Source organism: Perca fluviatilis, chromosome 6 (assembly GCF_010015445.1).
Source record: "Perca fluviatilis chromosome 6, GENO_Pfluv_1.0, whole genome shotgun sequence".
NCBI classification, from domain to species: Eukaryota; Metazoa; Chordata; class Actinopteri; order Perciformes; family Percidae; genus Perca; species Perca fluviatilis.
The window spans coordinates 6,969,119-6,996,991 of NC_053117.1; the positions used below are offsets into that span (position 1 = coordinate 6,969,119).

Here is a 27,873-nt window from a genome sequence, read left to right on the forward strand (position 1 = left end):
ATTTTGTCCGACTTGAGCCGGGCCTATATCCAACTAAACAATGTTTTAGGAGACAGCCTTAGATATCCAGCGGGGCTGTACGTTATATGTATGCCTTTTATAAACAATAACTAAGCGCAGTGCAAAGAGTGATCCCCACTGTGGGTGTGTGAGCGGGAGCCCTTGGGTGTCAGACTGTGGACAGGCGTGGCAGTGGGCTGGTCCAGGCGCACCGAGCGATGAAAAACATCAGGATCCATTGACTTGGTACCAGCTGAGGCCCTGGAATAGTCTGACAAAGGAACCCCAGTGTCGCAAGCCAAACGGTGACCGATTCGTTGTAATTAACTACATCTGCTTCTTCCGAGGACGGATGTGGGTGTGCCGCACCCACACAGAAGACACGGTCCTGAGGATGGTGCACTGAGGTGAGTATACTGCCTGCTAACATTTGTGTTTAGTTGTGTCGAAAAAAGGCAATCACGGTTAAATGGCTGAGCGTAGCATAGGTCCTTCCAGACGCGTGCATGAGCTGTGTGTGCGCCGATGAGGTCTCAGCGCCCTTATGCCTGATGTTTAATGGTGTTGTCGGTGCGTCCCGCTCCCTTCCTACGGTTATTTTGATAGATGTGCTTGTATACTGTTATTAAAATAGCATAGTGCTATAGCGCACAGCATCCTCTCCATATTACCCATGCTGTCTTTTCTTCAGTGTGCTGTGCAGATGAAGGCCCGGGACCGAGTTCAAGGTCCCATATGGGCCGTTTATGTCGTGTATTCCTAGAGTGAGTCTGCGAGTCTGTGATGGCAGTGGCTTCCTAGTGCTTTAGCCGTGCACTGTCTAATCTCGCTCATTAGCGTGCCAGCGATGGCTTCTTGTTATTTTGCAGGGGCTCAGCCCGTGTGTTTGTACCGGACGCTGTCAGGAACAATATGCGGGGCGTGATAAGCTATTTTGCTCATTTGAAAATAAAAGCGATTGTTTTTAAACGTTGGCTCGGTTCTTTACAGAGGCGAGTCGTGCAGCGTTGAGCCTTCGCTGCTGGTGCTCGCTCTGCGTTTTGCGGGTGGCCATTAGCGGATCCCCTGGTGCTGATGCTGCAGCGCGTGCGGTTGTTGCTAGGCAGCCATGCAGAGCGCGGGCCGCTAGCGGGTGGGTGAAGGAACGGAGGATGCTAAAAAGCCATCAAACGATATTGTGCGTTGAAATGTACACGATTTGTTGCCCTGCGCTCACACGAGTACCTGGTCAATAGGCCTAGTCTCCCTCTCCTCCCCCATGTGACACAGGATCAGTGGGAGTGGGGTTTTCAGATTTTAATCTCCCTCTGCACTAGGCAAAGCATAGGATGGATTAATCTCAGCCACATCAGGGTGAAAGTTGATGTTAGTCAATGATAGTGGAATTTAGTTTCATATTATTAACCCTAATCTAAATGTCAGGTGTAGAATTACTCAAGTGTCTTACATGAAGCCTTTTATTAGTCAGACTTGAATGATATAGAAACTGTGATTATACATTGTAGGACTGCAACGATTATTTTCATTGATTATTTTGTTGATTAATTGACTAGTTGTTAGGTCTATAAAATGCCAAGAAATTATGAAAAATGTCAGTGTTTTCATAAAGCCCAAGATGACGTCCCCAAATGTCTTGTTTTGTCCCCAACTCAAAGATATTCAGTTTACTGTCACAGAGGAGAGAAGAAACTAGAACATATTCACATTTAAGGAGCCGGAATCAGACCTTTTTTACCTTTTTTATATTCCTAAAAAAAAAAGAAAAAGACTCAAACAAATTAATCGCTTATCAAAATAGCTGTTGATTAATTTAATAGTTGACAACTAATCGATTTATTAAATTGATCTTTGCAGCTCTAACACATTGCAATGCGGCTTGCCCGAGACAAATCTTAATATCAAGTTTTTGCAAATCAAACATGATATTTTGAGGAGTACGGAAGAGGATTAGGGCCACATGTGGAACATGTATTAGAGTTCTGAGTTTAAAGTCAGAATTGTGACTTCTGACTTTAAAACTCAGAACTCAAATACATGTATTCACATGTGGCCCTAATCCTCTTGCATAGGGGCCAAGTAAACAAGCAGTAATGGTTACCTCTATAAGCTCTCTTTATTAAACTTGTATGAACTATATATATTTGCAGTTTGTTGGAGTTGCAATTCCTGTCACATTAGCAATAATAATCCAATACTATGTAGTTAATGAAATAGAAACCACTTTAAAACTCCCTCGACTGTAATGGAGTCCATCACCTGTCTTCAGCTGCTTTTCAATTTGCTCCTTTTCTTAAGTGTTTGCTATATTTTGATATTGTTTATTTACATTTAGGTGGATGCCAAATGTCCCATTAGAGACTGCGCAGAGACTAGAATGCCCGGCACAGACTCAACATAAATGATTCCACCTCTACATCATTTATGCATTTTGTGTATGCTGCACTTCTGGAAAGCACTCTTAAGTCTGCTAGATGTCTAGAGTTAATGAGTCCATTTAGTTGGGCGTTGAATAGAGCAACAGTGCACTTGTAAGTTATATTAACATGCCATCATAATTTAGTTTAGTGTAGGTTTATCTTACACTTGTCTATTGAATATTAGAATGAAAGTCCTGAAACAATTGTGTTCAATAAAAAAGCAGTTAAGTTTTTTTTTGTTAGTTCTTTTTAAAGATAATTTTTTTGGGCTTTTCCGCCTTTAATTTTGGACAGGACAGCTAGGTGAGAGAGAGAGGGGGAAGACATGCAGGAAATCGTCACAGGTTGGATTCGAACCCTGGACCTCTGCGTCGAAGCATAAACCTCTCAGTATATATGCGCCTGCTCTACCACTGAACCAACCCAGCCACGAAATGTTTTTAATTATACTGTAGGTGTATGCGATACAGATGTTATCTGCCTATCTCAGTAGTGCAGACTTTTTCATTCATTCTCAAACCGGCTAATATGTGACCTCTAAACCCATTTTTAGATTATAACGTGGTGTTTAACATCAAATGAACAGACAAATATGAGTTGCTGTAGTTTTAGAAAGTAAAAACTTGCTTTGTTTGGAAATCATTTTCAAATAGTTTTGAACACGATTACACTTATTGATCTTTATGTTATTTTATTATAGATATTTGGTTTGATAGAAACTAGCTACATAACTGATGGGGATCCACTGACCAGCCATTATGACACTTAATGAAAGCAAAGCAAAAGAAAATCAATCCAGAGCTACTTAGGTAATTATGCCCCTATCGGCCTCTCTGCTGCTGGATGTCAGTGCCCAGACACAGATCTCGTAAAACCACTTCAAGTGGGTAGATTTACAGCAGTCAATACAGGCATGCATATGTGAAGATAATGTAAACATAATGTGGGAAAAATAATGGGGTTTTAGGGTACGGATTAGGCCAAAGATCTCAGAGTTATCCCCCAAGCTGAGAGAGTAGCAATACATTCAGTGATTGGTGTGTTTCTGGTGAAGGATACTACATCAAATATTAGTTTGATAGTTTTAAACTTATTTAAACAACTGGAATTCCGCTTTTGCAGTCTGATAAGAATGCAGCTATAGAAGAGGAACGACTGGCGGCTCCCCTACTTCCTGAGAAAAGTGAGGTGATGATGCTAAGGATGAGAGGAGGAAGAAGCGATGGTGGGCCAGCAGCCAGATCCCTATGTCTCCCCTCAGTCATTAGGGCCGTCCCTGGAGAGAGAGGCTTTTTGTTTGCTGCCTGTGAGCAGCTGGGCCCCCTCTACCCCCAGAGAGAGAGAGCCATACACACTGTGAACCGACCTCTATTGTGGGGGAGGGAGGGAGGGAGAGAGAGAGAGAGAGAGAGAGAGAGAGAGAGAGAGAGAGAGAGAGGGAGAGGGGAGAGGGAGAGGGAGAGAGAGAGAGAGATGCTGCCGCCTCAAATTTAGTCTTTTATAGACTCACTGCATATATATATATATATATATATATATATATATATATATATATATATATATACATAAACACAATAAACATCCATGTGGTTACATTTGAATGAAGATATAAATATCAGTTTGTGATTGCTTAAAACCAAAAACTGACCTTCAAATAAAAAGGAAGACACGAATCTATTTGAAACGTGAATACTTTGGATTGCAGTTCTTCCTTAATAATCAAAATAATGCTTGTGTGTCAGTGTATTCTTGGAGAGTTCAGTTAGTGCATTTAGTGAATGGCTGATGATGTTGGATAGCTGATGGAACGTTTCGGTGCTTTTGAGAGCAGGAAGCCTGGCACTGTCGAGTTAAAGTGCATTAAAGTTTTCTTTTCTTTTTTTACTCTCCAGAGACCACATTAAAGGTTTTAGTCATCCGTCAGAGTTTCTCGTGTGCAATGCGACGAGATTTAGAAATGCACATGGATCAGATGTAAGTTACTCTTGTGCTATTAGAGTGAGCATCTTAAAAGCTTGCCCCGAATGCTAGAGACACGAGGAATGGGATTTGGGATGTGATCACGCATGTGATCAGAGATGCACAAATAGTTATGTAATGTAGTAATGAAACTTTTGAAGTAATTGAGTCAGTTGCACAGGAGAGAGGGTGTGGTGTGCCTGGGACCTTATCTGCTCCCTGCAGCTCTGTGTGTGTGTGTGTGTGTGTGTGTGTGTGTGTGTGTGAGAGACGGGGAGTGGCCATCTCTTCTGTAAAGTGCCTTACGGTAACTCTTTACTCTTTCTCCAATTACCGAGCCGTATCACTAGCTAACTTCCTGTTAGTGGATCTGATGCTGCTGTCTGCATGTTTGCTCTGCTAATGCTGCATGTTGTACAGCTCTGCTCTTCCACTCGGCCTGTTCCCTGAGGAATACAGCATCCTTAATGCGAGGGTAGGTTTCTCATCTTAATGCTGACATTTGAAAATACGAAGAAATCCAGGCTTAACGTGTACTCAAATATACTGTTTATTTTTGCACTTGCCGGCAGGAAACTCTGTTTTCATGTTAATGCAAGATAGAGAAGGATTTGCTTAGGGGTTTAATTGTAAATAAATGAGCGTATTGATTGAACGGCCGATTGTTCTTTAATATTTAATTCTCTTTGCTGGATCGCTTCATAGTTCCGGCTGATGTGCACCTCTGGATCCTGAGGCAGGGCTTTTGTGGACTGCTTGAAGCATAGGCTCAGGAAGATTAAAAACTGCACTTCTTCCATTTGCACATTTACTTAGATTTCTTAGTATAAGCCATGATAGCAATGAACAGGATTATGGCGGCTGCTGTCAGAGCATATGGCTACTATAATTAGAACATTTTTTTTTTTCTTAAAACCTAATTTCATAGACTTTTAATTTTTAATTTTCTTTTAATCATATCATAGCCCCATTCCAGTTGCACTGCACTTTCACCTCCTCTGCCTGCTTGGTTAATTTCATATTAGGTATGAACAGGAAGTGATGAATTGAAAAAAAAATTTCAAAATACAAACTGTGTCCTTGATGTTTCCTTCATGATGGAGCAAGTCTCTGGCTAGAGAAAGCTCAACACTTGTTTAGTTGTCAGCAGCTTGTTGTGTGCTGTTAGTATAAGTGGGAGCGTGTGCAATTTCTAATGTGTTTCTGACTTATGATGTGCCTTCAGGCTGATGTCCAGACTGTTCTTAAGCTGAATTAACTGTATTTTTCTGTATTATAATGGACTGCATCTCATCACTTGTAAGTTAAAGAATCCAAACTGTGGCTAAATGCCGGCATTTGGTAATCTGTACCTGCCATTGTTGCTCAAAGGATGTTGTTTGTTTGTGTGGATGTCACTCAATGCTATAAAGTAAATTAGGGACATGTAAAAAAGTAGTGAATTTTGCAAGCATACCGAGCCACACCTGGCTTTCGCCATGTCTCTCGCAGAACACTAGAATGGACCTTTTTCACAGCAGACATTTTGACTTGTCATAGTAGGAAAAGCACAGCTGAAATTGATAACCTTAACGATGGCTCAATTCCATCAAGTGTCCCAGTAAGCTATTTCAGTGAGTCAGCATGCACAATACCAGGGCCTCTCCTAAGTGGAATGCAGCCATCATTAATGGTTTTGAATACACCTGTGCTTCTCCTACTATGACATGTCAACATGTCTGCTGTGAAAAAGGTCTATAGTCAAAGTCAGGGTTGGGAAGTCTAGATGCTCAGTGGTCTGCAGCTGAAAGCAGCAGTAGGAGGTAGAGCCGGCGGTGCGATCCAGGGCTCAGCCGGTCCACATGTCCAAGTGTCCTCGGGCAAGACACTTAACCCCAGCCTGCTACACAACCCCCGTAAAACCCATACCTTTTCATTTTGACTCTTTACTCATAACTGTTTCCCCCTGCCTCCAGTCTTTGTGCTATGATAAGCTAAATAGATGGTAGCTGTAGCTTCATAATTAACAGACATATGAGTATGGATATTCTCATCTAACTCTGAAATAAAAGCGAAAAAACATAGTTTGTAAAATGTCAAACGATTCCATTAAAATGGTTACCTGTAGCTGCCATTAACAGTCTAAAAAGTGTTAATTAAATTAGCACAACTGTAGTTTCTGTCTAACTCTTGCGTTATGGCAGTGTTCTAAAAAGTGCTATTTAAGCAGCATTTATAATATTGACACTCTTTCTCTACAGTTATCCAAACCCACCCCTGGTTGGAAGACATCAACTGCAAAACAGTAGAAGATGAGCAAGTCGCCCACCCCCAAAGGCACCCCGGTGCAGCGCAGCCCCAGTGATGGGCTCCCTGAGGGCCTCCTGTCTCCTCAACATTCCACACCCAGCTCCGGACCCCAGCATAAGAAGCGCATCTCCAGCCTCCTCCAGAGTCCGGTAAGATGTGTGTGTGTGTGTGTGTGTGTGTGTGTGTGTGTGTGTGTGTGTGTGTGTGTGTGTGTGTGTGTGTGTGTGTGTGTGTGTGTGTGTGTGTGTGTGTGTGTGTGTGTGTGTGTGTGTGTGTGTGTGTGTGTGTGTGTGTGTGTGTGTGTGTGTGAATGATTTAATGTCTTAAGCGTTTTTCCTCTTTCTTCCTCTTTCTCTTTCCCCTCTCCTCTAGATGTGGTTATCTCCTCACATTACAATAAATCTGTTTGCACTTGACAGCTTGAGCTGCAGTCAGTGCTGGACCCCATTCTGAGTGCATGACTATGTGTGCTCCTGCATATGGGAGGGCAACAGTGAGGCTACATGACGCTGATGAAGTTGTGTGAAGTGAAGAGGTGAAAGGAGTGATGGAGAGAGGCTGACTCATTAAATGTGTTTACTCGCCCTCGCCCCTGTAGTGTAGGAGTGTGTTCAAAGCCCTCCTGAATTTGTATGTGATCATAGCGTCTTTCTAATCATTCTGATGGCATGACTTATTGTTTGTGGAAAAATTAGACAATTCAGGGGTCGCCAAAGACCGAAATATTCAACTCCTACACATTGAGTATTATTATGAAACTGAAATGATTTGTAATGTGTGGTCTGCAAGTGTGCGTGTGAGATTAATATATTAATACATGTGTTTGTGTGTGTGTGTATGTAGTCATTCAGGGAGGAGCTGGATGTGCTGATCCAGGAACAGATGAAGAAGGGTGGCAGCTCATCCAACCTATGGGCACTGAGACAGCTGGCTGATTTCATGGCCTCGCACGGCGCCCCGGCCGCCCTGCCCGTCACCCCTTCTAGTACGTACACAAGACTTTCAAATAAATCTCCAACATACTGCATTTACTTTAGCATTACTGACCCTAGTGTTTCATTACTGCCTGAGCAATGCATTTTTAGCAGAGCATTTTTTACATTTTACTTGAAGGTATCTACATAAGAGTGACATGACACTGTCATGAACGTGTCATAAACATTATGAACAAGTCATAAACATTTATGACATAACGCTTTTTTTAGTTTTTGTCATGACAAGTTAGGGTTAGAGTTAAGGTTCATGTGTCATGACCAAGGGGGTAAGCTTCGCTTCAGAACTCAAACCTCCGATGGCGCCATTTTGTTGCTACAAAGGTATCACCTCCTGTTAGCATTCCACTGACCGCCATTTTTTTTTTACGTCACTTGACTGCGAATAACTTTACATCTGAAGCGTTTAAAGACTCTATTTGTCCGTTGTTTAGTTCTAAAGAAACACGACAATGTATAAAAGGCTCCATTACCTTGTACCTCACGTTATGGCTCCGTAGCAGACGTTTTTGTAAAAATAGGCTAACGATTGGGTCATAACCACGCGACTTTCTGTCGCACAGTAGAGGAATTACCGTATAGTACAGGAGAAGCTTGCAGGCAGTTTCGACTTACATTAGCTGTTTAGGTTTAATTGCTAATGTTAACTAGCATGTTAGTTAGCAATAATTAGCCTGTGCTTATGTTATCTCCTTAAATATACCTACACTCTCCATCTCTGTAAGATTGGGAATGATTGTGATTTCTCTTGGCACAGCTACCAGAAGACTTACACCTTTCAGACACGTTGCTCACGTCACATTTACGTTGTCTCTCTCAGTTGGAGGCTGCGCAGTAAAGCAAGAGATCACCGGAAAAGTGCTTCTAATAGCCTTCACTGGTCTCTGTCCAGAGCAACGGGGTCTATTGGTCCATTATATATATGTCTATGGTCATGACAGTGTCATGTGTTCATGACAGTGTCATGTCACTCTTATATAGATACCTTCAAGTAAAGTGTTACCCAAGTTTCTATTGTTAGCCTGGGTGCTCATAGTCAAGTGTTACACTCTTATGTTCGGACTGAACGCAAAGTGAGTTTTCACCTTTCGGTATTTGCTCACATTTGACCGCTGCGTTGTTTTTCAGTTAACTCACCTCCAGTCTCGCATTGCCAGGCCACAGCGCTGTGGAGGAAAGTCTGGCTACACCACAGATACACTCTAGGATTGGAGAAAAAAAAACACTCTGGGTTGCATTTCTTTAAACCAATCGCAATCGTCTTGTGCGGCGCTAAGCTCCGGACGCAGCGACGGTGGCTCTGCAAAATGGCCTCGGGAAGGAACTTGTTTTGGTGGAAAATTTGCATCCCGCAAAAGAAAACGTCACAAACAATATTAAATAAAGTTAACTGTTCACACGATACAGTAACGTGAGCTATTTAAATCAGCTGATACATGGTTAAACCTCATTAGCTCTTACCAGTGTATCGCCCGGTGTACTTTGTCCACAGCAATCCCACCAATCAGTCCCAAAACGTCCCAGTTAGAGAGGAAATGCCGTAAACAGATTCTTTGTAAATCTTTACAATCGTTCCCCGAAAGAACCCACCAGGCCTGCCTTGTTGCACAATTTAAAGGTTTTTGCAAAACGTGCTGTTTTCAGCGTGTAGCTTGCTAGCTCGAAGTTTGTTGTTGTTTCCCGAAGTGAACAGAGTTTGAGAGCGGCAACACAGCGGATTGAATTGATTGATGTTCTTCATCCTGAATATGTACTTCCGTTGATGGTGAGTTTACGTCATCGTTAGCCCGTAGGTCTCATGGACCGCAGCGAATAGTTTTAGCACGGGCTCAATTAAACATCATTTTTAAACCAGGTGTTCTCTTGTTAAGTCTTCCATTGCTAAACTTGGACCCAATATTTGGCGATCAAGCGTTACTCCGGCTGTTTCTTTTCAGTACGAGACCGGATGTTGATCATATGAAAAAGCTAAGTAAAGATGTAATGGGTGCACAATGGGTGATCTGATGATGTTTGATGATTGTCTGGCACAAGTGTAACTAATAACATTAATTAATTAATTTAACCAGGTATTGTCCATACGTTTTTTGTTTTAAAAGCTTTTTACGGTATGGATAGGTCAGCTGAAGACAGGAAAAGGGGGAAATAGAGGGGGATGACATCAACAAAGGGCCACGGGTCAGAACTGGACTGAGCCTTAGTACACGGGGCGCACGCTCAACCAGGTGGGCTACCAGGGCGCCCCGTATTGTGGATACTTGTTCACTGGCACCTTAAGGGTAGAAACACTGGCTGGGAGGAGAAATGGAGGTGGGAGGAGGTGAATCCCTCATATGTGGCATCATGGGTTTGCTGACAGAAAAGGATGGGCAGGCTGACAAAGTTCAAACAAAAGTGTTTGTATATTTTTTCATTCTACATAAAACTTCATTCGGAAGCAGCTCTGACAATAATGCACTTCGACCTAAAACGTCTTTTGTGAGAAAGATCTATTGCGGTGCCACTATAAGGCCCCGTTTACACGAATATGCTCGCGGGTGAAAACGACAAAATATTTTATCAGCTGTGCCTTTTGTTTAGACGGCGACAGCATTTTTGGGGCTGTGAATCAATCTTACATCTTAATCCATGCACTTCTGTGTCTGTGTGTGTGTTCATGTGTGTCTATGTATACTCCATTTCCATTATCCACCTTCGTTATTTCTAAGGAGAGTAGAATAAGCTTTGTGCATGGCTTGGTTCTATTCACATACTGTGTGGGACCATATGCACACAGATCCCCCCCCCCCCACTACATCTTTTACCACCCATTTCTCTTTTTCCATCTTAACTTTCCATTATATCTTTTTTACATACCAAGTATAGTGTATGTAAGTCTACCATAAAAGTTATTAACCATCAACTCTACTTTCATTTCTTCTTTTCATTACGCTGCCCAGTATCTATGCCAAGTTTTATTTTTCTTATTAGAACGCTTTCTTTTTTTCCTAATCTAAATATAGCATTTTAAGATGTTTGGGCAAGCTAATATATATATATATCTTATAAAGTTTGCTTTTGGAACACATTTGTTGTGTAGTATACAAGTAAATTTTTTTATTACTTATTACACCTTGGTTTTATCATCGCTTCTTTCCCATTGACAATCCCTGCCCTTCCGTCCACACATGTGGTGTGTGTGTGATGTTTCAGAGGCATTAGTCGTATCTTGGTGTTGTACAAGTTTATTTTAGCCAGTTAAATCACTTTTGGGGGGAAAAGCTTTGGACATCTGTGTCGTCAGTGGATATGACCATGCTCAGGCCAAAGTTCGGCAGAGCTATGCGGGGATGATATCACTCTTACAAGTCCTGTTATATCATTTTTTTAAAGTTGCTCTATATTACCTTCTTGTTAATTCCTTATCAACCACTCTTTAGTCTCTTTCCCATCTTCCACTTTCTCTGGGGTCTGTGGTTCACTGGATGTGGTCTGGTTTATTGGTCATTTCGTTTTTTGGTGTTGGATGGGTCTGTGGCAGTAAAACGTGTCGTGGATAATAGATAAAAACCTCTCTCCTACTTACCTTTTGTGTCTGCTCACTTCTTCACTGCTCTCCTCCTCTCCCTCTGTTCTCCCTGTCCTTTCTCCATCGCAACAAAGGCTGTGATGTGGTTGTCTCCATGTTGTGCTGGGAGTCCGCCACTGTCTCTGTTGTTGCCTCTGCTGCCCTGGTCTCAGATCCATTGCTCTCTCTGTTTGTCTATTGTTTGTTTCTATATATATGTATATATATATATATGTATATATATGTGTATGTATATATATATATATGTGTGTGTGTATATATATATGTGTGTATATGTGTATATATATATATTTATATATATGTATATATATATATATGTATATATATATATATATATATATATATACACATACATACATATACATATATATACTATACATACATACATAAAATATACACATACAAATATATATATATATATATATATATATGTATATATGTGTGTGGTGTGTGTGTGTGTGTGTGTGGTATGTGTGTGTGTATATATGTGTGTGTGTATATATGTATATGTATGTATATGTGTATGTATATATATATATATATGTGTATATGTGTATGTATGTATATATATGTATATGTGTATATATGTATATGTGTGTGTATATATATATATATATATATATATATATATATATATATATATGAATGGAAAAAGGCTGGCACTTTCAAAAAATACCTTAGGTGATTGGATGAACCATCTGTCTATCATGTCTGCCATTGTTGTTTTAAACAAACAGCCGCGGCTGTCACACACACACACACACCTACACCACGCCCGTAGCTCCCAGGAGCTCCTCACCGGACGCTGATTGGTTCGGTTAGATGGTAGTTTAGACACAAACGCATTCCTTAAAACGAAGATTCTCTATAACTAACAGATGGTATGAAATGGTGCACACTTCCTGTCTCTTTAATGGGCGTGGACCTCCTTTGAAATTGTAGTGAACGTCGTGTGGATGGATGAAAAGTTATATAAAAACGTGACAGAAACTAGTTTTGTTAGGGCGTTCACGAACGTTAGTTGACGTTAGCTTATCTGTGTTGCCAGATCTCGTGAGAGTTTGGTCCTGAGACACAAAACAGGTCTTAAAACAAAGAACAGTTAGAGCTGGGCGATATGGAGAAAATCAAATATCACAATATTTTGAACCAAATACATCAATGTCGATATTGTTGACGGCAGTATTGTAGGGTTGACAATTGGTGCTTTCACAAAATATTGACACAATGAGAGTTTTGATGAATAATCATCAGTAATGTGGAAACAATGACTAAGTGGGTAAAGGCAAATAAACAGCTAGTAAGTCTGGTACATCACTTTACTATAATGCAGCCACTAAAACCAGACAACACTTAAAATTGAAGACGATATCCAGCCTCATACAGCATGTCGATGTCGATATAATATTGATATATTGCCCAGCCCTAGTCAGAATTTTTATGAACTGTGAAAAATTGCTCCAATATTTACTTTGGTGACTATGGGCCGTGAAAACGGGTCATAATCTGTGTTCACTTCCCCTTTGGAATCAATACACTCAGGACTCCAGTCTCCTAAAGAGGCGTGGCAGTGGAGAAAGCAACCAGACACAGATAAAGGAAGTTACTCTGAGCTGGGGCGTCTCGGTGCTAAATTGTCTCTGCTTGAACCCTGACCAGATGGATTTTCGTGATATGTGATCCTGCGATTCTTGTGCGATCTCGTGATATTTCTTTTTTAAAACAATATCAGCCTAATCAACTCAATTTTTCTATTTTTTGTTTCCATATATGAAGTGCAAATTAAATCACAGCGGAATTGAAAATTAAATCACAACGGAATTTAAGGGGCAGGCTTTTACCCCAACCTCATTATCTTAGATGAGCATATGTTTACGTCCATCAGCTGTGTTTCCTAATGCCCCTCTTCCTCCCTGACAGCTGCGTGTCAGTAAAGAACAGGAACACTTCTTGGTGCTTTCAGATGGCCTGGCCTACAGTGAGGTGACTGGATCCAGTCTGGTGAGTAATCGCAGTCGGGATTAAGGTTACACATACACTCAATGGCCACTAGGTACACCTGTGCAGGTTAATGCAATCAATACAACAGCTCTGCTTTAGATTGTACCTTTTAAGTTTATGATGTTCAGTTTTTGTTGACATTGTCAGTGTAAATTTAACTGCACATTTATTACTGAGGTCATAGTCTCGCATTGCCAGACCTTCCCCCACAGCGCTGTGGAGGAGGGTCTGGCTAGTCCACACAGCATTCCGGGATGGCTGCAGAACGTGCTCTGGTTTATTGGCATTTCTTTAAACCAATCACAATCGTCTTGGGCGGCGCTTAGCGCCGTACGGAGCAACGGTGCCTCTGCAAAATAGCCTCGGGAAGGAACGTGTTTTGGTGGAACGTGTACGTTCAAAAGTTGTTTTAGTCGTACAACAGAAAACTCAGATTGCACAGATAGTCTAGCTAGCTGTCTGGATTTACCCTGCAGAGATCTGAGGAGCAGTTAACCATAGTCCTCACAAATCGACTGGAGTTTAGAATGCCATCACAGAGAAAGCCCAAGGTAACGGACATCCAAAAAAAGTGACACCCGGCAGAATTTCCGGCAGAACGAGAGCAATCCTGGAAGTGGAACGTCGTGGATATAGACAACTGCGGTCACGGTTAAAGGTGGCGTTGCATTGAGAGGTGTTTCTCATTTTATGGATTTCATGTGGTTTCCAGGTAAAGGTGAACATCCTGGGTGAGGTGGTGGAGAAGGGCAGCACCAACCTGGGCGTGGACCCAGAGAAGTTCAGCCTGCACTCGGCCATCTACTCCGCCCGGCCAGACGTTCGCTGTCTGCTTCACCTCCACACACCGGCCACGGCTGCGGTGAGTCAGCATGGGTTCATCCCACCGGAGCCGCACAGGTCTGCCCTGTCCTGTTCAGAGGAGACGCCTTTACACTTTTGCTGCTCACATCCAGATACACATGGAACAATGAGGGATTTAGTAATAACTAGGGCTGTCAATCGATGAAAATATCTCATCGCATTTGTATTTTTTTGTATTTGTATTATTTGCATTTTACACTTAATGTACTTTAAAACTGATATTTTTCAAGTTTGTAATGCTATTATCAACATGGGAGCAGACAAATATGCTTTATGCTATCGTTGGACTCAGTGTGACTTATTTCAAGCCGACCCTCGTCCTCTACAATGTTAATCGGCCAGTTTGTTGCTTGTAAATGGACTGCATTTATATAGCATAGTACAGGAACCATTCACCGTTCACACACTGGTGGCCGAGGCTGCCCCTCAAGGTGCCACCTGTTCATCAGATAAACATTCACACTCATTTAAAGGTCCCATGGCATGAAAATTTCACTTTATGAGGTTTTTTAACATTAATATGAGTTCCCCCAGCCTGCCTATGGTCCCCAAGTGGCTAGAAATGGTGATAGGTGTAAACCGAGCCCTGGGTATCCTGCTCTGCCTTTGAGAAAATGAAAGCTCAGATGAGCCGTTTTGGAATCTGCTTGTTATGAGGTCATAACAAGCAAGGTTACCTCCCCTTTCTCTGCTTTGCCCGCCCAGAGAATTTGGCCAACCCATGAGAGAGAGACATCATAGCTTTCAAACGAGAAAAGTGGCAGTTGGTCAAGGCCACACCCCCACCCTCCACCTTGCCACTCCCACTCTCCTCCTCAATAGCTTCAGACACAGAAATGGCACATACTAAGGAAAGCTCATTGTAGGACTGGCTCTAGTGGCTGTAGTTCTGCACCAAAGCTGAATTTTGGGAAAGAGACTTCAGATACAGTATTAGGGGACCACTAAGGTCTATATAAAAGAGACTTCAGATACAGTATTAGGGGACCACTAAGGTCTACATAAAAGCATCCAAAGAGCACCATGTCATGGGACCTTTAAACTCCGATGGCGCAATTCGGTGAGCAACTTGGTACCACTACCAACCACTACCAATTGGTAGGTGACCGCTCTACCACCTGAGCCACAGCCGCCCCACAAGAGTAGAGTTGTCCCGGCGTCTCCGTTGCAAACTATCCAGCGTGGCCTGCCTTTTGCCAGGGCGAGGAGGGGTCTCTGCATCCGCCGTATGCTTGGCCAGCAAGTGGTGTTTGAGACTTGACGTACTCCGGTGGTAACTCAGTTCACATCGACAGTACATGCAAATAACTTTAATCTTGTCAAGAGAACCATCTGGAAGGGATTTGAAAGACCCTTTTCTTTATCCAGTTCTGCTCAAGGAGCTTTGTTTCTGCTAGCCATCCACAACATTAATGCTGCATCGCTCCCTGATTTTGCAAACTACGAAGCAGCCCGAGGCCCAAATCACAGAACAAAAAAATGAGTGGTGTTAAAAGGAAATTGCGTTAACTCGTTTTTATCGCATTAATTTGACAGCCCTAGTGATAACCCATTCAAACTATTAAGATAGAATACCGTCTCAAACTACATATTTTAGCATTTGATATTATTTCGTAATTGTAGCAGTTGCAGTGTCATCTTGTTCTGTTTGAGTCTGTATGATTGTCCAGCGTGGACTTTGTGACGTCAACACTGTGAATATGAGCCTGTTTCCTGACCTTTGCCGCCGCAAACTGACGGCTAACCGTCTCCAGGTTTCAGCAATGAAGTGCGGCCTCCTGCCTCTGTCCCATGAGGCCCTGCTGGTCGGTGACGTGGCTTATTACGACTACAACGGAGTCATGGAGGAGGAGGAGGACAGAGTGGAGCTGCAGAAGAGCCTGGGCCCAACCTGTAAGGTGAGCAGAGCACAAGGACAAAAGACATTTAATCTGATACGTGCGTATCATTGCCTGGTTGAGCAGTGTGCGTCCCACGTGGGTTGTTCCAGCTTTATGAATGAATGAAGAAAAGACATAAGGTGATTTAGTCCTACACTGGATTAATTATTCAAGCTGGTGCTGCTGCTTGGAGACTAAACTTGGAATGTGGTCTTCGTGTGCCTCTAATATTCTACAGGGAAATTTCTTGATAACCGTTGTAGAAATAGAAATAATGAAGGTGGTTTTTCATTCCTGTGTAAATGTGGATTTCACGATGTGTAGGTTCTGGTGCTGAGGAATCACGGCATCGTGGCTCTGGGGGAGTCTGTGGAGGAGGCCTTTTACACTATCTACCACATCCAGGCTGCCTGCCAGATCCAGGTAGTTCACACAGTGCTGTCACTGCGTGTGTGTGTGTGTGTGTGTGTGTGTGTGTGTGTGTGTGTGTGTGTGTGTGTGTGTGTGTGTGTGTGTGTGTGTGTGTGTGTGTGTGTGTGTGTGTGTGTGTGTGTGTGTGTGTGTGAGAGCGAGTTGACATACGTACATGATGTAGATGCACCAATTTTACACCTGAGCAGTTGCCCTTCTCGTGGTATCCTTTCAGTGTAATTGAGCCAGCAGCTCTGCACTGCAGTGTAATACACTAGAAGAGCCAAAAAGACACTGCAGTAATTCTACAGTACCAACCGTGGAAGCAGATATGTGACTGTAAGGTCATTGATCCTTTAAATCTGTAGGCCTAGAGGTTGATGTCAATCATGTGTTTTTCACCCTCAAGTGTGGGTGTGGGGGTGGGGGTGGGTGGGCGGCATGAGAATGTGAGCTCAGTAGTTTTTTTTCTGACTAAGAAAAAGCTGCAGCTTGTTCTAAATCTGTTGGTTTTTTTTGCCAGGTGTCAGCTTTGTGCTGTGCCGGTGGTGAACAGAACCTGATTCTTCTGGATCGCACCATCCATAAACCCAACGTAGCCGGCACCGTGGGCTGGGCTGGCTCCACCTTTGGACCCCTGCACAAGAGCCGCGTCGGGGAGCACGAGTTTGAAGCCCTCATGAGAACCATGGATAACTTGGTAGGTAGTCTCACACTGCCAGACCTTCCTCCACAGCGCTGCGGAGGAGGGTCTGGCTAGCCCACACAGCATTCCGGGAAAGGAGGAAAAACATGCTCTGGTTTATTGGCATTTCTTTAAAGCAATCACAATCGTCTTGGGCGGCGCTAAGCATCAGAGGGAGCAATGGTGCAAAAGTGTAGTGAACGTTGTGTGGATGGATGAAAAGTTATATTTGCATCATTTATTCATATTTCTAATTCATATTTTCTTTTTCTAACATTAGAAAAAGCAATGTTAGCATTAAGAAAAGTTAGTTTTGTTTCAGCGTTAGTTAACGTTATCTTATCTGTGTTGCCAGATCTTTGCGAGAGTTTGGTCCTGAGACAGAAACAGGTCTCAAACTAATTTAATTTTCTCCTGACTGTCTGTCTCAAAAATGCATCATAATGTTCTGGAGATATGCGCCTTGTGAAAAATTGAGTTGTATGTAATGTCTTCTGTACATCATGAGGGAGCGTTTTGGAAATAACCCTCATCAGGGGCATCGAGGGCATAGAGCATGGAGCACTGAGTGTGATAGGCATTTACCAGACATGTCTATGAAAGAGTCGCATTATAGCAAGTGGAGGATGTTTTCAGAGCTTGGCCCATATTAGGGAATACAAGTCAGGATATGTCAGTCTCTGCTGCACTGATTTAAAACATTCTCTTTTTAATGCATCTCCCAGTTTTGCGGCAGTGCGATACTAAAATGGGAGATTACCCCTATTTAGATTTGCTCGAATTGAAAGGGTGTCACGCTCCAAGGTTTTACTTACCTTGATGTGTGTGGGAGTTTTGCTGATTCACACCGGCTGCAGCTTCTTTTACCACTCCTCCCATGCAATATTATAAACTCATCCACTAACAAAAAGCACCTCAAATGTCCGTTACTTTCTGTGTAAATCCTCTTTTATTGAAAATTGGCAGTTGGATAATGTCACATTCATGTTACAGTATATGGAGTTTACTGTATTTACTATAAAAACATTTATGTCAACATCCAAGTCAGAACTAAGACTGAAACTTTTTGTGTAATAGGGCTGCACAACTAATCGCAATTTTATCGAAATCGCATTATGAACTAGTGCAATATCCCAGTCGCAGGGGGGCCAAATATTTGTTAAAGGTAAAATATGTGTCAAACCATTCTAAAATAAAGTATTGTGGTGCTGCAGACGTCCCTGCCTACAAATCGTATCTACAGACTAAAGAAAGAAGAAATCTTTGTTTGGTACAGATCTTCGCAAAAAAAATCCAACTTCAATCATTTTTTTTAATTATATTTTTCAATGAAAATGAGAATAATGATGATTCCCTCCAATATCGTGAATCACATTGCAATCGCAATATCAGTCAAAATAATCGCAATTAGATATTTTCCTCATATCGTGCAGCCCTATTCTGTAAGCAAAGATATAACCAATAAGAAGACATCAGCATTGGTTGCTGTTTATTTACAAATGTATACATTGCAATTACCCTAGTTATCTTAAACAGCTTATGGTACCCTTCTCCCCTACCTATCGCTTGAGACACTCTACACAACTTTTTTTTTTCAGTCCCTGCTGTACGTTTCTCAACAGCTAAGAAAGCCTTTAACTTTAAAGCCCCCTCAGATTGGAATAATCTACCTGTAAATATTCGGTCCATTCTATCTCTCCACTTCTTTAAAAATGCCCTGTTCTCTTATTACAGTACTAACTGTACCTGTCTTTAAGTCAACACCATAACAACTCTTCTAATATTATGAGTAGTATCCAGTTTCATTTTCACTTTGCCACAAACTTGATTATGACTGAGTGACTGTTTTTCTTCTTCTTTTTTTTTTTTATTATTTTCTTTTCTTTTCTTTTTTTTCTGCTTGTTTTTGTTGTCTGTTTCTGTTTTGTTAACTGTTGTGTCTAATTATGATTGTACTGTATATTCAATTATTGTTAAGGCCCCCCCTCGAAAACGAGATGGTGCATCTCAAGGGGTTACTCCTAATAAAGAAATTTTCAACAACCAGCGAGGTGCTTGGATAATATAAAAGACAAACAAATATTAAGACGTCACATCATCTAAAGCCCTTCCATATATTCCATAATATTCAACCCACATTTAATGGATGTGGGTATGATCAGTGCACCGTATGTTTAGCCCTCGCACACCGACTTTGCTACAGCCGCCTTGAGTTGTCTGATGATGTGAATGATCTCCACCATCTCTCCTATATCATTTGAACGCAGCAAAAGTGCCGTGACAAATACCGCTCCATTTCCTGTAGCTGCTCCACAATAAAAGCATGAAAGCCTTCCTGTGGTTTACCGATGGAAATCTTTTAATGTAAAGCATCAGCGTGTAATGTTCAGTTTGCATCTGCAGTAGCTTAACTGCAAATAACCTTAATCGCTGGTCACCTACGCAGCCACAGGCATCAGTTAAAGGTATGAGTTAAATGATAAGATTCATACTCCTCCCTTATCTGCCCATTGAATATAAGGCTAGCCAGCGATCAGTTTGCCTAGCTTAGCATAAAGACGGGAAAACAGGGGGAAACAGCCTGTGGATCTCTCTGAAAGTAACAAAATACACCTACCAGCACATCTAATATAGAAACTCACTAATTATATCTTATATCACATTTGTTAAATTAAAAACAGCCGGATTTACAGGGGGTCTTTGCTGGTTGCCTGGTAATCTCACAGTGACGAAAAGACAGAAAATCACAGCCCATGGCCAAGATATAGTGCTGGACATAACCACAACTTGTTTTTACACTTCAATTTTTGTAGGGGATAAACAAACGAGAAATTGTGTGTCAATAAATGAGTGATAGAGGTGCTAGTATGCTGATTTTGTCACCTGCAAGAAAGCCAATGAGTGGATTTCCCAAAATGTTGAACTATTCCTTTGAGTGCAATGACACAAGAGACCATAAAGGTTAGGCTCTGCCCCAAATCAGGACCAAAATATTGCGAGTAGGTGCTGTTATCCCTTCCTCTGCTGAATACAGCCTGACTTGACATGGTGCACTAAAAGTGTGCTATAGCAGACCATAAGGAAAGTGCCTGCTTTCTGCACCATTCTGTCCACCAAAGGGTCTTTCTTATGTTGTTTTTCAGGGCTACCGTACAGGCTACGCCTACCGTTTCCCTGTGCTGCTGGAGCGTTCGCGGACGCGGAGGGAGGTGGAGGTTCCCGCGACCGCCACGGCTTTCCACCAGTTTGATGATGACGGAGTCCACCCGGCTCTGAGGCAGCACCCTTTCGCTCAGCGCCAGCAGCAGGAGAGGACTCGGTGGCTCAACACCCCCAACACCTACCAAAAAGTCAACCAGGAGCAAGCCAGCCCGGGTCAGCGCACCACTGTGAGGCTCCGGGAATCATTACTTTTGATTTACTGAACAGATCACACTATAGAAGGAGTTCAGAAATGGTCTAAAACGAAGTTGCAAACCGTGCTGTGTGAAATAATTGTGACGGTCCCAACGGTAGTCCGACAATTTAGTGCAATTATCTGCACTAATTCATTGCAACATCCACAACGTTGTGTAGACTATGCTACATTGTGGCCATTGTGTAACGTTTCCAGCTCAAACAGGGAGGGAATGGTAAACTGTCTGTAGGGATATGTAGAAAAAAAATTAGAGTTGTTTCAATACCGATGCCAGAATGGAAAATGCCTCTGATTCTCCCTAAAATGCTGGTATCTTTATCGGCGAGTGCTTGCGTCCACTCACTGATCCAATACCCTAATAGTATTATACAGCTATTAAAAAATAATATTATTATAATATAAAAAATATATTTTGTACGCACTGGTATCGGATCGGTATTGGGAAGGAAAAAATGGTATTGGAGCATCTCTTTTTTTGGGGCATTTTAGGCCTTTATTTGGATAGGACAGCTTAGACTTGAAAGGAGAGAGATGGGGAATGACATGCAGTAAAGTGCCACAGGTTGGAGTCGAACCGGCGGCCGCTGCGTTGAGGAGTAATCCTCTATATATGAGTGCTTGCTTTACCAGGTGGGCTAACCAGGCGCCTGGTATTTGAGCATCTCTAATAAAAAGAATATAAAGAAGCTGGAGCGCAGCAGGATCAGAACCAAGAGAGATTAAAGTGAGCTGTGAGGAGGAGGGAGGGAAGAAAAGGCTTGAAGGCTGGTGGTTTAAGATAAAGACAGACACAGAAACAGTAAGAGTAATGATGATTTGAAAAAAAATTGGTTATATGCGATGTGTGTTCAAGGGCATTTCTGTATCCAAAATCAAAACTTTCCCTCTGATTCGCGTGGGGGTTTATGTACACTGGAGAATTTGTTTTTATATCCATGTACCTTAGAGGAAAAAGATGAAGCAGAGGTGCAGCGATGACAACAATATGACACTGGTTACATCCGTGGGAGGAGCTTGGCTCTCCCTTTTCTGTTTTCTCTGGTGCCGAGTCCCTCCCACCCTCCTCTCTCTCCCCTCTTATCCTCTTCTCTGCATTGCAGAGGAAAGCCCACTTGCCCTGTGAGGACTACTGCCGTGCAGAGTCTGCCCTCTGGTGGACAAACATCCACATTATCAAAGCTCCTTGACGATTTCATGTTTTCATTATCTCTCCTTTTAAGGGAACAAAATCCCTTTTAAAGGAAGCAAGTGACTAAATAACACTGACAGGATCCTCTAGTATTTGGACATATTGAGTTATACACTTCTGCTAATATTTCTTTTAAAGTGGATCGCGAGATCATTGTGATGTGGGTTGTCTTTCCCTTAGTGGTTGAAGGCAGAAGAGGTGACACAAGCTGGCAGCACAGCCATCAAGATAGAGACCACAAACCAGTTTGTTCCTCTTTTCACCAACCCTCAAGAGGTGATTGAGACACGGAACAAGGTAACTTCTCCCTGCGCTTGGCCTTTTCTGTCCCCCGCAATTCCCCGCTTTGCCTTCTGCACGCCGTCACGTGAATCAAAAATGTTGTACAAGAGTTTTATTTACTCTCCTCAGATCCGACAGCAGAATCGTCAGGACATGAAGACGGCAGGACCACAGTCTCAAGTCCTCGCCAGCGTTATAACAGTCGACAGTCCTCCGGTAAACTGCACTTTCACCGCTTGCCAAACATCTGTCTCTGTTTCTCTCCAAGTCTTCCTCTTTAACTGCGGTATTAAAAGCTGTGATTTTTGTGTCTCTGCTCGTCTATTAGTCTCCAGTCAGCCCACCGGAAGTCCCACCAGAGCCAGAACCTCCCAACCCCTTCAACCAGCTGACAGACCAGGAGCTGGACGAGTACCGCAAGGAGGTGCAGAGGAAACAGGACGGAGGGACCAATGGTATGATTCATTCAACTCCTCTGAACTACTTAGATTCTTAACCATACAGTTACAGTACTATACAAGTCATCGCATACTTGGTCATCTCTTTATTCTCAGGTTTAGAACTAGATTTAAAGGCTAGATTAAAAGCCTGAAAAATGTAACGACAGACAGACAGACAGGCAGACAGGCTGGCAGACAGGCTGGCTGGCAGGCAGTCACAAAGACAGACAGGCAGGCAGGCAGGCAAGCAGGCAGGCGGACACAGACAGACAGACTTGCTCATCTGATTATCATGTATGCATGAGGAATTGGAAATGTGCTAAGGGAAATAGGAAATGTTGCTTGGGGAAAATAGGGAATAGATAAATGATTAAAAGATAATAAAAAATATATTTTCTTTTAAATAACTGACTGGAGGTTAAGGGAAAACCGTAAAGCTTAATGAATGTACAAACAATTTAATTATTTGACCAACTGTATTCAGGGTTTCCGCAGGTCTTAAAAAGTCTAAAATTTCAAAATCTAAATTTGAGGCCTTAAAAAGTCTTGAATTCGCTGAAGTATTGTGTTCTAGGTCTTAAATAATTTTAAACGGCTCTTAATTTACCTACGTGCATGCAACGCTACCGCTAATGTGTTGTAGGTTTTTTTTTTTTTTCTTCACTACAAATGAGACCAACATGCAACTTATATTGCAGCCAATCAGCTTTCGTGTGATTGGCGCGAGTCCCTTTCGGATTGTACCACAGACATTAAGCAGATTTTATTCTTCAGCTATGGGGAAGTGCAAGTTTAGCGATACTTGACTTGACGGCTTAGTTGATGTGATGAAGGTCTTAAATATCATTCATAATGGTCTTAAAAAGTCTTAAATTTGACTTGGTGAAACCTGCAGAATCCCTGTGTATTATTTATTTAATATTTTTGATTAATCTGATTGAAATTCCTGTATTTAGGTGTGTCTACATACTTTTGGCTATAAAGTATATCAAAGGCAGCTTAAGTTAATATGCTACCCTTCACTTTCACTAATAATGCATTGCACATTTCCCTCTAACCGTCTTAAAGGTGCTGTGTGTAACATATTAAATGCCAATGTAGACTTTCAGTTTCAAATTAAAATGTCTTACCAGGTTTTCACTTATTCCAGCATCTTTCATTGTAAGAAACTGCTCTGCTTGTGCAGTCTTTCACCCACCTCCATGTTGTGCTGTAAAACATGCAGCAGATTCCCTGCTGAATTCTTGTTGCATGGTACAAAATGTTTGAAAATGTATAGATACTCATTTTTTAAGAAACAGGTTACACACAGCACCTGTAAGCAAGCTTGATTTCACTTGTGACTGTCATGTAAACCGTGTTCACAACTCTAACTTCCTGGACAGCTGAACCCTCACTGCCCCTCACCGTGTGTGTATTTGTGTGTATTTGTGTAAGAAGGGGAGGAGGTGGCGAGCGACAAGGAGTGTCCCCCCGCTAACTCCCCCACAAAGGGCACCCCTCCCAGCCCCCCTCCTCTCTCAGGTGAGATTCAGCAGACTGTCCGCCCTGCTTGCTCTGCACGCCGCGGCCCTGACCAGCAGCCTGCTGCGAGTCTGACATGGATGCATGTGTGCTCCTCTCATGCTTCAAATGCTCACTGACAACTGGGTAGGGCTGGGCGATATGGAGAAAATCTGATGTCACGATATGGACCTTTTTCACAGCAGACATTTTGACTTGTCATAGTAGGAAAAGCACAGCTGAAATTGATAACCTGAACGATGGCTCAGTTACATCAAGTGTCCCAGTAAGCTATTTCAGTGAGTCAGCATGAACAACACCAGGGCCTCTCCTAAGTGGAATGCAGCCGTCATTAATGGTTTTGAATACACCTGTGCTTTTCCTACTATGACATGTCAACATGTCCGCCGTGGAAAAGGTCTATTCTTGACCAAATACATCGATATCGATATTGCGACGTTATTGTAGGTTTGACAATTGGTGCTTTCTCAAAATATTTTTCACAATGAGATTTTAGATAACTAATCATCAATAATGTAAACAGTTTCAAGTGAAATTATACAACAACAACAATATACTGTATATGCTGACTATGTTTTACATGCATGCCCAAAAATTTGTGCGATGTTAAACAAATCTGCAATTCTTCAAATGATATTCCCTCAAAATGTTTCAGATTTTTTTTCTGAGAAAATTGAGTTAGTATGTGCTTGTTCTTATCAACGTGAGTGTATATCACGATATCTCGACAGTGCTTCCTCTATGTTGACTTTGTCGTGGCGGCCCACCATGGCAAGATTTCTGCCACCACGGTATCAGAAATAGGGCTGTACAAAAGATTTAGTCGCGGTTGCCTTTTAAATTGTCCTGCCGCTCACATTGCAATTCAACAACAAGTAGAACTATTCAGAGGTTATTGGGCCTGTCCAGTTTAACTCCACATAATGTTGTGTTGATGGAGTTTATTGTCAAAATGTTCGCTTTCTTCCGAGTTGACTGTTAAACGAACAGCTCCACCAAAAACCTCACCGCGGTGGGTCCGTTCTACGTGTAGACCTGTTGTAGATGTTAAGTGCCCTATAGTTCCTCTGTTTGGACAGACCTGCCCCCACTGCTAACAAAAATCCTAAAGGAAACACTGCTCGATATATGATTTCATCACGATATGATTCCATTGAAAGACGATAAATTATCATATTGAATTATTGCCCAGCCTTACAACTGGGTTTGTCACACATAAGGCTGGGGATCATTCAAAACATTTTTGATACCAATACCGTGATTTCTCGGGGTTGGTGGGGAGAGGTGGGGGGTCAGTTTGTTGGTCAGTTTGTCTGCTTGACAACAAATCAATACAATTGAAGTGAGATGAACATAGAGAAATTTATCTTTTTAGATAAAACAGATGTTGACAAAGTTTCCTTTTGGGGACATCATTTGAAATTGGGAAAAATTTGAAGTTGGAAAAAAGGTAATAAACTGCAATATATATCGCAGAATATTGCAATATGTTTAAAATATCTATAGTATCGTGACATAATTATCGTGATGATATCGTATCGTGAGGCCTCTGGTGATTCCCACCCCTAGTGATTTCGATACCGGTTCGGTTCCTAAAAAATACTTTTTCCGATACCAATTTTATGAAATCCATTTTAACAAAAAGAACTGACGACATTTCACATTACGGCACAAAGCTTTTCATATGTTTTTCAGCTCCAACTACGTGAGTCCCGACTCTGTGCGTAACGTGGCGTTTTTCCTGTCAGCCAATCACCAGCATAATTAGATCTTGGTAGGAAGCATGCTGCGCGCTTATTGGCTCACTGAATTGGTGAGATTTACTCCTTAGGAATTAAAATTGGGTATTGAATGACGAGGCCTTGTTCGTTACTCGAGGCAATTCGGTCGGTGCCTAAAAAGTATTGAATTCGCTACCCAGCCCTACTTACACCAGCTTAAAGTAAATGGAATGCAGACATTACTTCTGCTGTCTTACAGCAGCTGTGTGAGCATTTACATTTGCCACATTTCAGCCCATCTGTCCCTGTGTACCTACTGTATCTGTTGTACTCTCTCCCTCTGTACCTGTCGGTCTGTCCTTTTCTGTGGTACTCCACACGGATTCACAGCGCACACTTCTGGTGAGTTGGTCTTGTTAAGTACAGAGAATGACAACCCACTTCTCATTAAGCAAGAATGTTCATCTGCGGTGACACGTCTAGCATGTAGCTTTGCAGCTCCACCGCCACTCAATGCTCTCTGTCTGGCTGCTGAATATTCTGCTTTGCTTTCTTTTCTTCATTATAATGCTCGGAGCAGAAGAGGCAAAGACGGACCCTCCAGCCATACAGAACGGCAGCGAGGAGGAGAAGCAGACGACCGAGGAGCTGGAGAAAGGGATGAAGGCTCTTTCGACCAACGACACTGGCTCCACACCTGCTGCTCCTCTGCCCCCCAAACCCCAAGGCGGCACCCCGGAGGGCTCCCCCTCCAAGTCCCCGTCCAAGAAGAAAAAGAAGTTCAAGCCGCCGTCGTTCCTGAAAAAGAGCAAGAAGCAGAAGGAGAAAGCCGAGACCTGAGCCGCTCGCGCACACCTGGGCCCCCGGTGAAATACTACTGGGAAACATTTCGTAGTGAATGCCGGGAGTAAGCAGATGAGTTAACCACATCAGATCTGTTCAGTCACAGTCAGTTAACACGTCACTCACAGACACGCTGTACGAAATTGACTTACAAATACTTTCCTGCAACACTGGTACTCACTGATCTGATCTAAGTGGTGATTCATCTTCAGCAGTTTAAAACACACTGATTATTATTTTCACATGCTATTTTACCCAGGTTGGATACAACCCAACATTTTGACACACACACACACACACACACACACACACACACACACACACACACACACACACACACACACACACACACACACACACACACACACACACACACACACACACTCTCTCACACAAAGTTCCTGTATCACTCACGTCTTATTTTCACCTGCTGTGCTATGAAAGCATTCATTAACTTCACTGTATAGGCATTCAAACACTTTCCTTTCTAAAACTGGGATTGCTAGTGTGATCGTGTACACTTGTCGCTCCGAATTTGTTTCATTCCATTGTTTTTTAATCCACAACTTTGCAAGACACAGTGGAAATTTAAGTCTCCTTCAGTTATGCACCTCTTATATATGTATAGGCACTTGACATATGTATATTGGCATTCTACTATGTTGCATTTATTCATCATCATAGGCATCTTCTAGTCATGATTTGGTTCTAATTCTCAGATAGATGTTGCAGGTATACTGTGTGAGCACAGGTGCAGTACATGCAGAAATATACTGATAGCTACTGATTGTGCTCTTCTTAATGCTGGTCTTGTGTAAAACTATCAGCCTATTGACGTCATTGCAGCAGGGAAGAACAAAGAAAAAAGAAAGCCGGGAAATATGCTGGCTCGCAACGAAACACAAGTCGCTATAAATGCCTCTGCTACCCCAAAACAGGATAAAGCATTAAATGAATTGTTGCTTGCCAATGCAGTTTGAACCCCAGTAATAGAAGATACTGACGGTACTAAACATTCCACTTTTCCTCCATCTTCTTTTAAATGTATGTATGTATGTATGTATGTGTGCAAAATACCTCTTAACAGTTGTAATTATTTTCTGTTTTAACCAGTAGCTGTTATCAAAATGCTGATGTGTGATGTTTGCTCATGTTTTTAATTTATTTTATATTAGAATGTATAAGTGAGTGTTGCAAGGTTACCATGTATCAGTCATTAAAGATCAAGTTTGATTTAAAACCAACAGGACATCAAGTTTATGTCTATCTTTCTCTGCTTGGCTGACATTTTGAACTCCTTATAAAGGTACTAGTGTTACTATTAATTTAACAACCACAATATTTGTTTAACTACCATGAAATATTAGGTTTAAAATAAAATCCCAACAAT

The 27,873-nt window shown here is 42.1% G+C and overlaps 1 protein-coding gene across 1 annotated transcript; it reads left to right on the plus strand.

Annotated features, from left to right (window-relative positions):
* Nucleotides 1–27,738, plus strand: add2 (adducin 2 (beta)). Its single transcript, XM_039803034.1, has 14 exons — nucleotides 1–407; nucleotides 6,617–6,814; nucleotides 7,509–7,650; nucleotides 12,274–12,278; nucleotides 13,146–13,226; nucleotides 13,939–14,088; nucleotides 15,845–15,988; nucleotides 16,295–16,393; nucleotides 16,905–17,081; nucleotides 20,210–20,455; nucleotides 21,854–21,970; nucleotides 22,085–22,171; nucleotides 22,284–22,410; nucleotides 26,221–27,738. Exons 2-14 carry the CDS (start codon nucleotides 6,668–6,670, stop codon nucleotides 26,478–26,480), a joined length of 1,782 nt encoding a protein of 593 aa, XP_039658968.1. The 5' UTR covers nucleotides 1–407; nucleotides 6,617–6,667; the 3' UTR covers nucleotides 26,481–27,738.
* The last annotated feature ends 135 nt before the right edge of the window (nucleotides 27,739–27,873 follow it).